Source organism: Oreochromis niloticus, linkage group LG8 (assembly GCF_001858045.2).
Source record: "Oreochromis niloticus isolate F11D_XX linkage group LG8, O_niloticus_UMD_NMBU, whole genome shotgun sequence".
Classification (NCBI taxonomy): domain Eukaryota; kingdom Metazoa; phylum Chordata; class Actinopteri; order Cichliformes; family Cichlidae; genus Oreochromis; species Oreochromis niloticus.
Window position 1 is genome coordinate 10,924,030 of NC_031973.2, and position 13,798 is coordinate 10,937,827.

At 37.5% G+C, this 13,798-nt stretch overlaps 1 protein-coding gene across 7 annotated transcripts in view; it reads right to left on the minus strand.

Annotated features, from left to right (window-relative positions):
• Positions 1 to 1,298: 1,298 nt before the first annotated feature.
• The window catches only part of ptprea (protein tyrosine phosphatase receptor type Ea), a 57,920-nt gene continuing 45,420 nt past the window's right edge, over positions 1,299 to 13,798 (minus strand). For 6 of the 7 annotated variants that reach the window (XM_019362506.2, XM_025909516.1, XM_013269521.3 and 3 more), the window contains 16 exons: positions 13,290 to 13,426; positions 12,343 to 12,433; positions 10,980 to 11,056; positions 10,799 to 10,835; positions 10,597 to 10,694; positions 8,911 to 9,030; positions 7,875 to 8,038; positions 7,438 to 7,573; positions 7,138 to 7,287; positions 6,200 to 6,293; positions 5,928 to 6,004; positions 5,666 to 5,800; positions 5,324 to 5,449; positions 3,431 to 3,582; positions 3,153 to 3,288; positions 1,299 to 3,034 (listed from right to left, as the gene is read on the minus strand). In XM_019362506.2, the coding sequence (XP_019218051.1) occupies positions 2,960 to 3,034; positions 3,153 to 3,288; positions 3,431 to 3,582; positions 5,324 to 5,449; positions 5,666 to 5,800; positions 5,928 to 6,004; positions 6,200 to 6,293; positions 7,138 to 7,287; positions 7,438 to 7,573; positions 7,875 to 8,038; positions 8,911 to 9,030; positions 10,597 to 10,694; positions 10,799 to 10,835; positions 10,980 to 11,056; positions 12,343 to 12,433; positions 13,290 to 13,426 (1,805 nt within the window). In that variant the 3' untranslated portion in view covers positions 1,299 to 2,959. The remainder of the gene's footprint in view (positions 3,035 to 3,152; positions 3,289 to 3,430; positions 3,583 to 5,323; positions 5,450 to 5,665; positions 5,801 to 5,927; positions 6,005 to 6,199; positions 6,294 to 7,137; positions 7,288 to 7,437; positions 7,574 to 7,874; positions 8,039 to 8,910; positions 9,031 to 10,596; positions 10,695 to 10,798; positions 10,836 to 10,979; positions 11,057 to 12,342; positions 12,434 to 13,289; positions 13,427 to 13,798) is intronic. The other variant, XM_025909517.1, reaches the window with a different exon arrangement.

Genomic DNA, 13,798 nt, shown 5'->3' on the forward strand with positions numbered 1-13,798 from the left:
AACTCTTTACATATAGATTGAGGTGTACTGCCCCCTGTTGGCTTAAACTAAATATACAAGTAAAAAAATCTAAAACTTTTTCATTTTTTATAGAATGGAAGTGTAGGAAGAGTGAGGAAGGACAAACAAATCCTCTTTGTTGCTGTGTATGTTTTGAATTAGTTTGAGGTTTTCGCTTTCTTTTTTAAAACAGTCTTTTGTATAGACATTGACGTTACTGTTTTTCTCTGATGTTTGCATATTAGTGGCTAGTGTTCGTCTATGGTATGTCTCCACTGTTGCTTAAAAAGAGAAGGTAAACTGCACACTTAGAAATTTTTATTGTCTTACGATTCACATAAAATGGCGTTAACTTCATGGCCTTCCTGTATGTTGCCTTCCTGTCATCTTGAACTCATCAATCCATGCTTCTCTGAATTAAGCAAGGCATTTTCTCCCAGACAACTCAGATCAGCAGTTTCTGAAATACTCAGACTGGCCTGTCTGGCACCATCACATTCAGAGTCACTTAAATCACCCCTCTTCTCTATTCTGCTTCTCAGTTCACACTGAGCATTGAGTGCCTAAATGCACTGAGTGGCTCCCACGTGGTTGGCTGAGTTAGATATTTACATTAATGAGCAGGTGAAAAGGTGTACCTAATGAAATGGCCAGTGTTTATATGCTATTCCTGCTTTGAGTAAAAATGTATGCTGGGAAATCAGAATCAGAAATACTTTATTAATGCCTATTGTCGTGCAGACATCCGGGGCTCTAGGAAACTTGTTAGAGTAGAAAAGCACTATATAGGAACCAGTCCAAAGTGCTCTATACAACATTAATACATTCTCACCGATTCATACAAGCATTCATAGGAGAATCAAACATTCACACACATTCCATCAGAGAGCAACTTGGGGTTAGTATCTTTCCCAGGGATATTTGGCATGTGTACTGTAACAGCCAGGGATCGAACCACCAACCGCCCGAGTAGTAGATGATCCGCTCTACCTCCTAAGCTTGACCCAGGTCGATTAATTAGTAAGATACAACATATAATTAATGTGTAAAAACCATGGCAGATAGTTGATATGAAAGTTAAAGCACTAATTTACAGTTAAAGTGCAACTATGTTATGTAGAGTGAATGCAGTATTTTCTCCACACGAATATCGCATTAAGAACACCCCGCTGTCACTGATTCAAAAGCAAAACAAACAAAACTGGCAGCTTAAGCTGTCTCCTGTGTATCTCACCTAAATTTGAAATGAAACATAAAAGCTGTTGCATATTGAAGACATTTTTTTTGAGACACCCGCAGCATTTTCAGAAGATTTTAATATTGCAATTTGCATTTCAAAGACACTGAGAGTCAAAAAAGGGATAGGCCACCCACAGAGATAGCAAAGGCAGAGCTGTAGGTTAAACAGACTCTCCTCGAGTTTCTCAAAAGGGGTGCACGGACAGAAAAGGAGCCATGGGAAAAATAGACTCGGGTTGTTTCTTGTGCTTAACCTCACATCTCCCACAGACATATACATTTAGCACATGGAAATATGACCAATCACTTGACAGGTTCTTGCTGCTCAGCGAATTTCACAATGTTAGCACTTTGTCATGTCAGCCTATATTTACATACAGCATCAACAAAATTGCTTAATGGAGTACCAGATGGATTTACCTCAGAAAAATGCACAGAAAAGCTCAAACATTCAGATACTTTCAAAAGACTCAAACTCCACTGGACAGTTTTTATTTAAAACATTCTGCTTCCTCATTTTTACCACTGTGCCAAAACAAACCAATGGAATCTAAAAGATGTCAAAGAAGTAGACGTAGATATAATGGGCTGTTTTTGTTTCTCTGGCATTAGACAGGCACTGAAGCACCACATTAGTATATTGTGGTTTTTGCCATTACAGGACTCAGGATTAATGATGAACTTCTATTACTTCCCTGTATGGTGACTGTGCATCGTAAAATTATACTGCAGTTACTACATTTGAAGACCACACTTCATGTCTTTAAAAAGTACATATGGCACTAATTTGTGTAAAACTCTAGTCTAAAATACAAATAAAGCAGTAAACATGCTCTTCGGTATTACAGGTTCTTGGTAAAAGGCTTAGTTGTGTGCTTGTTAATGTGCAGCCACTTTAGCAAAATGCTTTTTGCTGTCTACAGACAAAAGGCAGACTCTAGTTATGTTACATCCATGTTCACTGCAGTTACACGACCTTTTGAGGTACAAAACGTTAAAGTTTAAGAATCTTTTGCGATTCTGCTACGTCTGTTGAACTTCTGCCTCAGTCCATATTTTAAAAAAACAAACTAAAACCGATGTGTCGTCACCTCAGCCTTTGGTGCATAACTTTATGCCCTCTGCATTATGGTTGATGTGATTCATTCATTCATTTTCAGACACAGTTTCCATTGGAAAAAGCATCACAATCGTGATGGCCATGTAGCTCGAGGAGAATGAAAAACAGTTTCAGTATCACCTCTAATCTCAGAAGTCATCAAAATGAAAGAATGTATGTGTACAATTAACTACAACATAAAACAAATATTAACATTCCTGCCATCTTCTCCAAATAAAAGAAAGGAATGTCATTGTCAATACATAAATACATTTACAATAACTACAACTTTTAAAAATATTATGTGGTCAATCCAAAATAACACAAACATTTAAAGTACAATATTATACAACAAAACTAAAATCGGACTCTGAAACAACACTTCATGACGAAGAAATGATCATACATGTTGTGAAATATACATTATTAATCTAGCTTTTTCATTTACAATTCTCATCGACTGACATACCATATATTACAGCGAGAAAGGAGCTGGAGTTAATGGTAGGACAAGTGCATAGCAAAATAGAAGATTATTTTAACCAAGTTAAAGAAAAGCATAAAACTGACAAACTGGCTTTAGAAAACAACATTTAAAAACCATGTTTAAGGCAAATCTCATCATTTAAAATTGGCATAGTCTGAGAAAATGTCAACAAAGTCTTGTACCACCCTGTAGCAGAAGTCATATTGTTCCTGTGGGACGGGAATAAAAACAAAAAGACAGATGGTTAAAGACGGACACATAATTGCCTACAAAATCAGCAAAATCAGACATTTTTCTGGTGCTTTTAAATATTTGGGACCCACTTACCACTGTTTGGACCATGTGAGGCCTCTGCATGCGTAAACTCTTCACAGTTTGAAACACGTCCAGCAGGCCTTCTGCCTTGACTCGCTCCAATATATTGCTCAGTGCAATGAACGTACCTGTTCGCCCTGCACCAGCACTGCAGGACACACAAAGCGCGAACAGTGTTTGCAATGCAAAAATATTTCTATATTTTATATTGTCAGATATAAAAGGAGACAACAAATGTGACAAGATAAGTGTATATAATATTTATATGAATATAGTTGTATGTGTTGTACCTGCAGTGTACAACAATGGGGTGGTTCCCAGACTGCTGCTGCTGTTTCTGCACTGCGGCGATAATGTCGATCATGCCTTTCCCCTCGGCCGGGATTCCGATCTCTGGCCAGCCGTGGAAGTGGAAGTGCCTGATCATCCTTGTCTGCTTCTCCTTTGAGAGGAAACCCACAGGCGGATGAGATATCATAATATCGTTCAAATATGATTTAGCACCATATGAAAGCGTAATGGCAAGTGTGACGTCAGTACAGGTTAAACGTGCAGCAGACGAGTGGTGGACATATGGGTGAGGCCCAGAGAGGCAGGAATGTACTACAAAGCCTCTGAGAGGTGATGCGGGTCGAATTAAATAAAATATATGAGATGGGAGGCTCCCGCTTGATAACCCTAAACGCTTCCTATCCTCATTTTTTCCCTCTGGCAGCCCGGAGAGCTCGATATACTCACTTAGAGATTTGTTGTTGTTGGACAATTGTGTTAGATCCTGTCTAGCTTTACAAAGATAAAAATACTTTTAACTTTCTAAAAAAAAAAAAAAATCCTGCTTTTAACTCATCTTTTAACTAACACTGTACTAAGCAACTAATCTGTCATTTCAACTTGTTGATATCTTTATACCATTTTCACTAATATCTGTAGTTTAAACGATTTGAAAATCATTGCAATACTGCAATTTAAAAAATATATAGTACACCCTTATTCAGTTGTAAGGTTTTATGTATCAGGACATAGGAAAAAAAACAAAACTTTCCCATAAGAGGTCTAAAAAATCAGGTAAATACAAGCATACATCACAAAACATCAGCAGGGATCTTAGGTAACTGCTCCTGGGAAGCACTATAAGTTCACTGACAAACACTAAACTGCAGTGAGAGAGATTGCTGCTATTATTGGTTTTAGCATTTAAAACACTTGATAAATGAAGCGAGACAATACATAGTTTGTCCACCAGAGGGTACACGCGTATTCTCTGTAATTCATGACTTGATGTGTTAATAAAACAGTATTATTTTTAAACTGCATCACTATATCGTCTTAGTAAGGACTAATGAATAAGGGATGTGAAACAAATCTGTTTCGCGTGTGTAAAAGGTAAAAAATTATCATCAGATATATTGACTTTCTTTAAAAAAAGGAAAATAAACAAAATCATCATCGTATCTATCAGTCGAACTTTAGATCAGAACATTCAACACAGCCACCAATCTTCCCACCAGTGGATCTCCCAGCAAATTCATAACATGAGGACATCTGCCCCAAAGCTAAAGCTGGAGCCACATTAGCTCATGCACAGCAATATTCTAACAGTGATTGGCTTAAAAATTCATACAGAAAGTGTAGGACTGATGACTAAGAATCATTCTGACTGTTGACTGAATCTGACTGACAGACTGTTTCTGCAGTTTGGCTTAGTTTTCTTTAAATGACGTGGTGTAAATGCATCACGTTGTAGTGTTCATCTGGGGTCCTATTTGCCTAATTTTAAGACGTGCTAATGGCCAGATGCTTTTAATTATTTATTTTTTTATGTTCTATCCTGATCGTGAAATTGCAGAATTGAAAGCGTGTACCTTCTTTTTCAAATAAGTGTATGCCTTTGTGCACATTTTACATTTTAGGGGGTAAATTTAGGAGGGAATGGGGTGGTTCTGTTTTTATTTGATACTTTGTTTAATTTGGCGAGAATTCAGAACTTGTAATGGAGTTATTTTATGTTGTGAAAATGGAAACAATCTCACTTGTTCAATTTTCATATTATAAAAAACAACTATTTTATATAAAGGAACTGCATGAAGGATCAATAAAAGCCTTTATAACACGATAACTGATAAAGACGCAGTGCAGGCATGTTACATTTGCCTGTATTGATAGGACAGGCTTAATTTGCTTACCGGAACAAAGGTGAGTACCAAGTCTCGTAGGCTAAAGGTTTCACACAGGGTGTCTCCCTTTAGCTCTACCGTGTAGTCTCCATAGGTGACTGAGTCCTCTGTCGGCCAGTATTGGCAACATTTGTCCTGCAAAACAGATGAAAGTGTGTTTACTCACAGCGATGAATAAAACAAACTGCAGTTTAACAAGTTAAATACTTCATAAATATGAACTTAAATAAATGTACAGTTTTGTGACAAAGGCAGGAAATCAGAACAGGGACGTTTTATGTTGTGTATTTGTTGTGTTTATTAAAGCCATCAATCATAGCTGGCTTGCAGCGATCAGTTACTGCAGCTTACCTGCTCCCTCTCCTGGAGCTCAGTGAGCATGACTATGGAGTGACATTTCCACTCCCACACCATTCTCCAAAAATCCTCCACTGTGTGCTGCAGAGGGCCCTGTGTGGCGATGTAGTAGTCCTTGTGTCTGTAGCCCTGAGTCACATCAAAATATAAAAGACTTTATCAGTATAATCTAAAGCTTCATCGGTACAATTATTTGTGTCAACACAAAAACCTTAAAACCTCAGAAAGAAGAAATTAGGAAATAAAATATGCTCACATCTATAAAAGAGGCATTGACATAATCTGTGTACTCTTGACCTCTTCTCATGGAAAGAATTACTCTGTTGAAGTCATCTGAAATGGAAACAGTACATCATAAACACGTAGATTAAAGCAGCTCGAAAACACGTTGAAATTAGGAGTATGGTATAGTAAGTACTGCAAGGGACAGGATTAGAAAAAACATTCTAGCTGCAGCTGCAGGCAACGTAATCTGCAGCTCGAAATTTGACATAAGTTGGTTATTTGTATGGATTTCATCTTACTTACAGGGAATAATTTGCAGAACTCTGTTCTTCTTCATGTTGGCTGGGAGGTTTCCTGTTCTCATGTTCTCTTTCATTATGCGCATGTTGGTCAGTTTCTAAACAGGGGTCAAGCAAGGAAAATCTAAATGTTACAACTTTGGCTTTTGAATCACAATAGGGGGAAAAAAGAAGCTACAATATTAATGATAAATCATAATGACTGTTTTGTAGCACAATTGAGTACTCGTAAAGCAATGGAGGAATGTATACAAGTCAGGTTTGACTTGTGCAGTGGTGTGCCGATTTCTTATTTTCGTTTATGTATTTTCAGATCTAACCAACTTTCATTTAGACAAAAATAACCAAAGGAAATAAAAAGGCAGTTTTCATGAATTCATTTATTAAGAGGAAACCAGCTATCTATGCGTACCCATCTTGTCTAAACCTAATAACAGAGTTTTGACACCCTTGGCAAAAAAAACCTGCAGACAACCAGTTTTCTGCAGAGTTGTTCTTCTTTGCTGATTTTGAAGACGAGTGGTTTCAGATCATCAAAATTTGTTTGAGCTGTTTGATTTGAAACGTGACAAATATGCAAGAGAAAAAAATAGAAATGGGGAAGAAGGTAAGTAGCTTTTGACTGCACTATATGTTCTTTGAAGTGATATGACTGAAGGAGATTGAAAAATCTAGAGTTTTTTTGTTTTTTTTTATTAGTGTATATTTTTAGTGCCTGTGTGGGCAGGTTCCTATTTCCCAGAAATTTCACATGCTTCATAACATTTATTAAAAGTGTTTCAACCAACAAATGAAAACCTTAATAAGTTAAAATGACTAATAAAGAAACAACTGCACTTTCGTTAGGATATCTTTAGAGATTTCTAAGTGTAGTCTGTAATATTGTGTGAGAGTTTGTTAGATAAGAGCCTTTATGCGTCTAAATGTAAAAAGAGGTTCTACCTTAAACTCTTCCTCCAGGCCAATCCGATCACCATCATTAAAGGTGTTGTGTAGTTTCTGCAGATGACCTTCCAGAGATGAAACATCCAGTTCTGTGTCTCCATAGAGGTAGTATTCAAGCAAGGCCTGATAGACGAATGAGTACTGCATCTGGAGGGAAAATACACACAGATAAATAACACACACTATGCACGGGCATATTTTCAGATGATTTACTGTAAAGGATAATTCGCATGTCCCACACACATGCCAGGTGTTAGCATTACGTCATGTGGCTAACATAATCCCTCTCCAACTCACATCTGTCTGGATGAGTTGCGAGCGCTGCTCTCGTATCTTGGAGACAAACCCAAACACGTCGATTTTCTGCTCTGCATGCATCATTTCAATCATGGCATCTATTACAATGAAGGTTCCCGTCCTCCCAACACCAGCACTGGAGATGGAAAACAAATGACACACTGAGCTGAGTGAACCATAATCCTCAGCTGACACTAGCATGTTAACAGACATCAGGAGGGAACAAAGCAACATCTGTGCTTGTAAACACATGTATTGCTATAGTCACTCCAAATGTTTCCATCTTTAGCAGACAGATTGCTTGCCCACACATATACAAAGGGGATGTTTAAGCATAATACATTGATCTCCATAGAAACAAATTGGATAATTAAAACCATTAGGAGTAAACAGCAAAATACTGAACATTAGGCCACATTAGCTCTGCTCTTGCATACCTGCAGTGGACCACAATGGGCCCAGCGAAGTCGGGATTTACTGACTTGACCTTTTTGAGAAACTTGAGCATTCCAATTGGGGAGAAAGGAACTCCAAAGTCAGGCCAGCTGGTGAAATGGAGCTGGGTGACGAGGCGGGGAGTCTTAGCGGCATCACTGGCCTGCTAAATAGACACAAGAGGGGGGGAGGAAGCCATTATCTCTAGTTGGTTGAGCATTCTGTTGAAGATCATTATCAACCCTGTAAAGTCTTTCTACCAAACCACCCAGGGAAGCAAAAACAAACCCAATAATTGTTCCTCTAAGACAAATTTGGACCAAAGTGGTCCGACTGTTTGACTTGGATTCATATTTGAATGTAACATCTAGTATTTAGTAGAGCCCAAAATTATATGTAGGTAAATCCGCCCCTACTACTGGAAGGAATGGCTTAATAAGAGTAGAGTTTTGGGGGATTTATATATTATAATGGTGCACTGAAATCCTTTGAAGATATTGTGCAGCAGTCTGGAGTAATTTTAGTTTTTCATATAGTTGCAGCTTTATCATTTTCTGTTGGGGATCTTTGGATCTGTTACACTGACTCCAAAAGAAGTAGAATGTCTGGATAGAGTTCTACTAAGTTATGGGAAGCGTCATAAGGCTTCAGTGTATTACTGTGTTGTTTCAGCATATGGGTAACAGAACCATGTTACCCCTAAGAAGACTTGGGAAAACGGATGGGTGGTGATAAATACAACATAATGCTCTGATAATGGATGGATTCTGCTTTATTATGAGTGGTAAAACTTTGTTTAATTGTAGCCAAGTGTTATGTGTTATGCATTGAGTTTAAAGACTAGACAGGAAGCTGTTAAGAAATCGTGGTAACGCTAACCAGCGTCATGGTGGCAACTGATTTTATTCATAGTTCTGGATATATTTGCTAAAATTTTAAGCCAATTAAGACTAACTGGACTATCACAAAAAATTAACCACAATTTATAATTTATGCATACTATGCGCAATAATAACAGAGTCAATGGTCAAAACTTACATATTGCACACAGAACTTGCGTATGGTGTAATCCACCAGGACTGTGAAGTCATCGACCGCTACCCTCACATTTCCGTAAGTCCAACAACCCTGGTCTGGCCAGTACTGGTAACATTTGTCCTGCAGAGAGATCATATCCATTAATATTAGTATTCGCTTTTACCGATCTACATAGCAAAAATGATTCTCTGGCTTTTGCCATCTTAAATATAAAGCTGTGTCTTTGTAAGTGGTGCAGTGATGGAAATTAACACGATTAGCATGTTTTTGATGGCAGGAGAAAACCAAATCTCCCGGTTCGAACCCAGGACCCTCTTTCTATAACCACGGAGACGCTGTGCTGTAATGAATAAATGATCAAAGCAGCTGTCTGTGACACATCTAAAAGAGCTTCCTTTATTAAGACAAATGGGTAACTTGCATGCCTTCCGTCTGTAAGCAAGCAGTTTAGTATATGTGAGAGCTGAAACCACTCCATATCTATTTTTACTTGATTATGATACTACCTTGGAGGACTTTATCACATATTATATAACAGCTGATTTGAACACATTAACACCTTTTAATACTCCCCTGTTTTTATTGATCCTTTGTTAATAAAGTCGCCTTTGCTCACAGTAAAAACACTTTTAAGTACAGTGCTGTGAAAAAGTATTTACCTGCTTACTGATTTTAGTGTTTTGCATATTTGCCACACTTCAGATCAAACAAATCTTTAATGTTAGACAACAATAATCCAAGTAAATACAAAATGCAGTTGTTTAAATAATGATTAAATCCTCATTCCATTTATTAAGGGAAAAAAGCTATAAAAACCTACCTGACCACGTGTGAAAAAGTAATTGAATCAAAAAATACCTTAAATAGAACCTGTTTAATAAAATGTGGTACGCTGAAACCACCATGACAGCATCATGCTACGATCTAAAGAAACTCAAAGAACAAATACAAAATAAAGTCATTAGCATATATCAGTCTGGAAAAGGTTACAAAGCCATTTCTAAGGCTTTGTGACTTCAGTGAACCATTATTCACAAGTGGAGAAAACTTGTAACAGTCATTAACCTTCCCAGAAGTGGGTGGCCTACCAAAAGTACACATCGCAGACTCATCGAAGATGTCATAAAAAGATGCCGAGCAACATTTAAAGAACTGCAGGCCTCACTTGCTTCAGTTAAGGTCAGTGTTCAAGATGAAGGAAGATATAAGAAAGACACTATGCAGTGCAAACCTTTTGTAAAGTCTGTGTACAGTTACATATTATATAAAAACAACGCAGGATAGCTTTTTTCCCCGTTAATAAATTAAATCATTAATTCAAAACTACATTTTGTATTTAATCCGGTTATTTTTGTTTAATATGGAAATTTGTTTGATATGAAACATGTAAGTGCAACAATAAGAAAGTAAATAAGAAATCAGGAACAGGGAAAATACTTTTTCCCTTAACTTGTAGCAGAGAAACAGGCGTCAGACAAGATAACATCATCTGACACCACCTTTGACCATAACCAATGAAATCTATATTTAAATGTGCTTCAGGGAAACTTTACTTTTCACTTCCCTTGTCCAAAATGCAGTTAGAGACGCGAGTTGGTGGGAGAAGCAAACACTGTAGTCATAGCTGTAGAGACCACATGACGACTGAAGCACTGGTTGTTATGAACAACGTTTAAAATCACTTACTTCTTTTCTTTCTTTCAGATTTGTCAACATAACAATGGTTGATACTTTCTGCTCCCAAATCATCCGCCAGAAATCTGCTACAGTGTCTTCTTTTGGACCTAACAGATCCCCCCCCCCAAGAAAAAAATAAATTAAACCACAATTTAAAACTAGATATATAGAGAGATAATTATGTCATGTTTCTAAATGCCCTAAAGCTTACCTTGTGCGCCTATGAATTTGTTCTTTTCCGTGTAACCCTATTTTTTTAAAAAATAAAAAAAAAGGGTTAATAATCTTCACTGTTTTTCACCTGAATTTAAAGAATGGTAGAGATCAGACAAGTATTTAAATGCTCAAGAGTTCAAGCTCAAATTCACTATTTTGGCACAAAAAGGACTCACATCAATGTAAGAGGCATTCACATAGTCTGAACAGGGATTTCCCTCCAGCTCTGTTAACACCACTCTAGAATGATCATCTGCAATGAAAAATACCACAAATTTAGCAAAAATGTAACTTTTAAATCAGTTTACAATGTGCATCATTACTACATTATTAAAAATGATACTTTAAAAAATATATATATATTTTGAGAAATATACTTTTGCTTTCTTGGAGATGGCTGGATGAGAAGATTAAAGCATGTCTGTGCAGTCTAAAGCCACAATCAGCAGACTGTCTGACTAACTTGGCCTTAAGCCTTTAAACAAACAGTAACTTGCTGAAGGCTCTTCTGGTTTACTGTCATTTGTTTACACTATTTGTATATATTTACAGCAGACCCTTATTCCCTTAAACCTGGAGAAAGCTGAAAATACTGCACTCAGTGTATGTTCAAGTAATTCCCAATGTCATCGTTTTGGTATTTGGTCTCTTTTTAAGAAGGCCTGAAACAGTTTTCTCTCAGTGGAGTCTGTCTAAGTACAATGACCTGAGTGTTTTTGATGGAATTGGATGTTTTGGCTCTGCAGAGACAACGCAGCTGCTCGTTGATAGCGCAGAGACGTACTGTGATTGCTGATCTGGAGAGCTAACACAGCAAGGACTATATGAAACACTATGACATAAGAACCGAAGAAAGTAACCACCTTTGTTGTTACATGTCTGTTTACCACTTCCCCTTGAAATTAAGTAATTATTTAACCTGGTCTCATTATAAATTCTATAAAATCTGTATTTCACAAATCTGGCTTCAAACAATCACTAATCTGTCATTAACGTGGTCATAGCTCTGTGTCAGCACAGCAGCCCCTCCAACCTGATGTTCAAACTTTCAGCTTGCAAGGTGCAGCCAATCATAATACAGCTGGCGTAAAGCCTGAGTGGGGGTGGGGGGTGGAGCTACACCAAGGCCAAGCATAAGATGAGGATTATTCTGAAGAGTCCAAAAATAGAAATATGGCTCTGTAAAAGTATAGGAAGTATATATTTCAAGTCTTTGTGATAGGGTGACTAGAAGGTTTGTATTAAAATAAATGGTAGCTCTTGCCTAGAAAGCAAATGAACATGTTTCCATGGAATTCAAACCATTTATTTAAGGTGAAGAACAGTTTAAAAAAACCCTAAACCGTGATGCATTGTGAAAAGCAGCAGAAGGAAAAATGAACAGTGATGAAACTACTTCATTGCAAATGCGCACACAAACTCTTCAGAAGAATCTACTGTTGCAAGGGAAACAAGAGTATTTGAGGCATGTGACACATGGGACAGGAAGCTGTGAGCTTGTAGGTGTGACTCAGAAAACTGAACAGAAAGTATACTCACAGGGAAGGATGTTGGGGTATCTGTTCTTCTCCTTATTTTCTTCCTTGTTTGCCTCTTCATATGTCCCTTGGGGATTACCCCCTGGCAAGGACTGCAAAATAAAATGATGGTTTTGAATATACGCGCACATAATGAAAAATGATTCGTCAGCAGCTCGCGGCCAGTGCATTGTGTTCTGCTCTATGCAAGGCTTTGTTCAGTCTCAGTGTAGGCACTTCCTCTGCTGCCTACCATAAACAGTTCTCCATTAAAAGCTGAGAACTTCAGCTTCCTCTGTCTGTACTGATAAACCGTCTAAATGAAATCGTACTTCAACGTGTTAACATAAAGCATGAATCATACTCTTTATTTTGACGCAGATCCTAAATCATAGACACAAATAGACGTAGGGGTATTTTTCCATCTGTGTGGGTGTATGTATCAGACCAGTATCAGATCAGTTATGTGTCATGGGAGGTGCGACAAATAAAGCTCCCGTAGTTTTCCCTGAACAAAAATACACATGTAAGTCGTGGTTTTGAACTCTTGCTCATGTATGAACATGGAGAACATTACAGTTATGGGAAAACCCTTTCAGTCCAGTTTTGGATAGTTTGTGATAGTTTTGTTGCCACAACACAGATATGACAAAGTTTGACCATTTTAAACCTTCGCACAGAGTAACAGTGTGCGAAGATTTAAAATGTAAGTAACTAAATTTCACTGGTAAATCATGCATAGAATTAGAGGTGGGTAGGCACTTGCAGTGTGTTTAAAAAAGCAAAAAAGTGAACCAATATTTAAATCCGACAAATGCACATGAATGCACCATAATGGCCCTGCCTCATCACATGCCTGATGTAAGCATTACTCTGATTGTTTAAACCACACAAAACTGCTTTGTGACTACCGCTAACTACCGCTAATCTAACTTCGAAGAAAAAAAAAATAGAAGTGAGGCGGCTTACATTGTACTCCTCCCTGAACAGCTTGCCATCATCAGCTGAGCGGAGCCTGTATTCCTCCTCTAGGTGGTCAACTGGGATGGGCAAGTATGTCTTGGAGGCAGAAGAGGATCTGGGCAGAAGAACCACCGTCTGTTGCTCTGTGGGGAGAAGAGACAGCGGGTTTATCACCCAACCTAAGCTGATTTCTTTGTTTTAATATTTTGCAGCTAAATTATTTGTTGTGTTCAAATGAAATTTACATTAGCATCATTCAGCTTAGTATTTAAAAGTTGTCCACTATTAATAAATCAAATCGGTGTCACTGTGATATTTAGCTATGTTAAATGAGTAGTTGAACGTAATTCAATGCAAAACATTTGATTTGGTTTATTTAGAAAAGTGGTTCCCAACCTTTTTGTCATGTGGCAAGGGAATTGTATCTCAATTAGTGATTTCACTTTAGGGGGTTACTTTGCACATCCTATATAATATTATGCAATATACTAGTTTCATATTTTTTTTTCCACAGT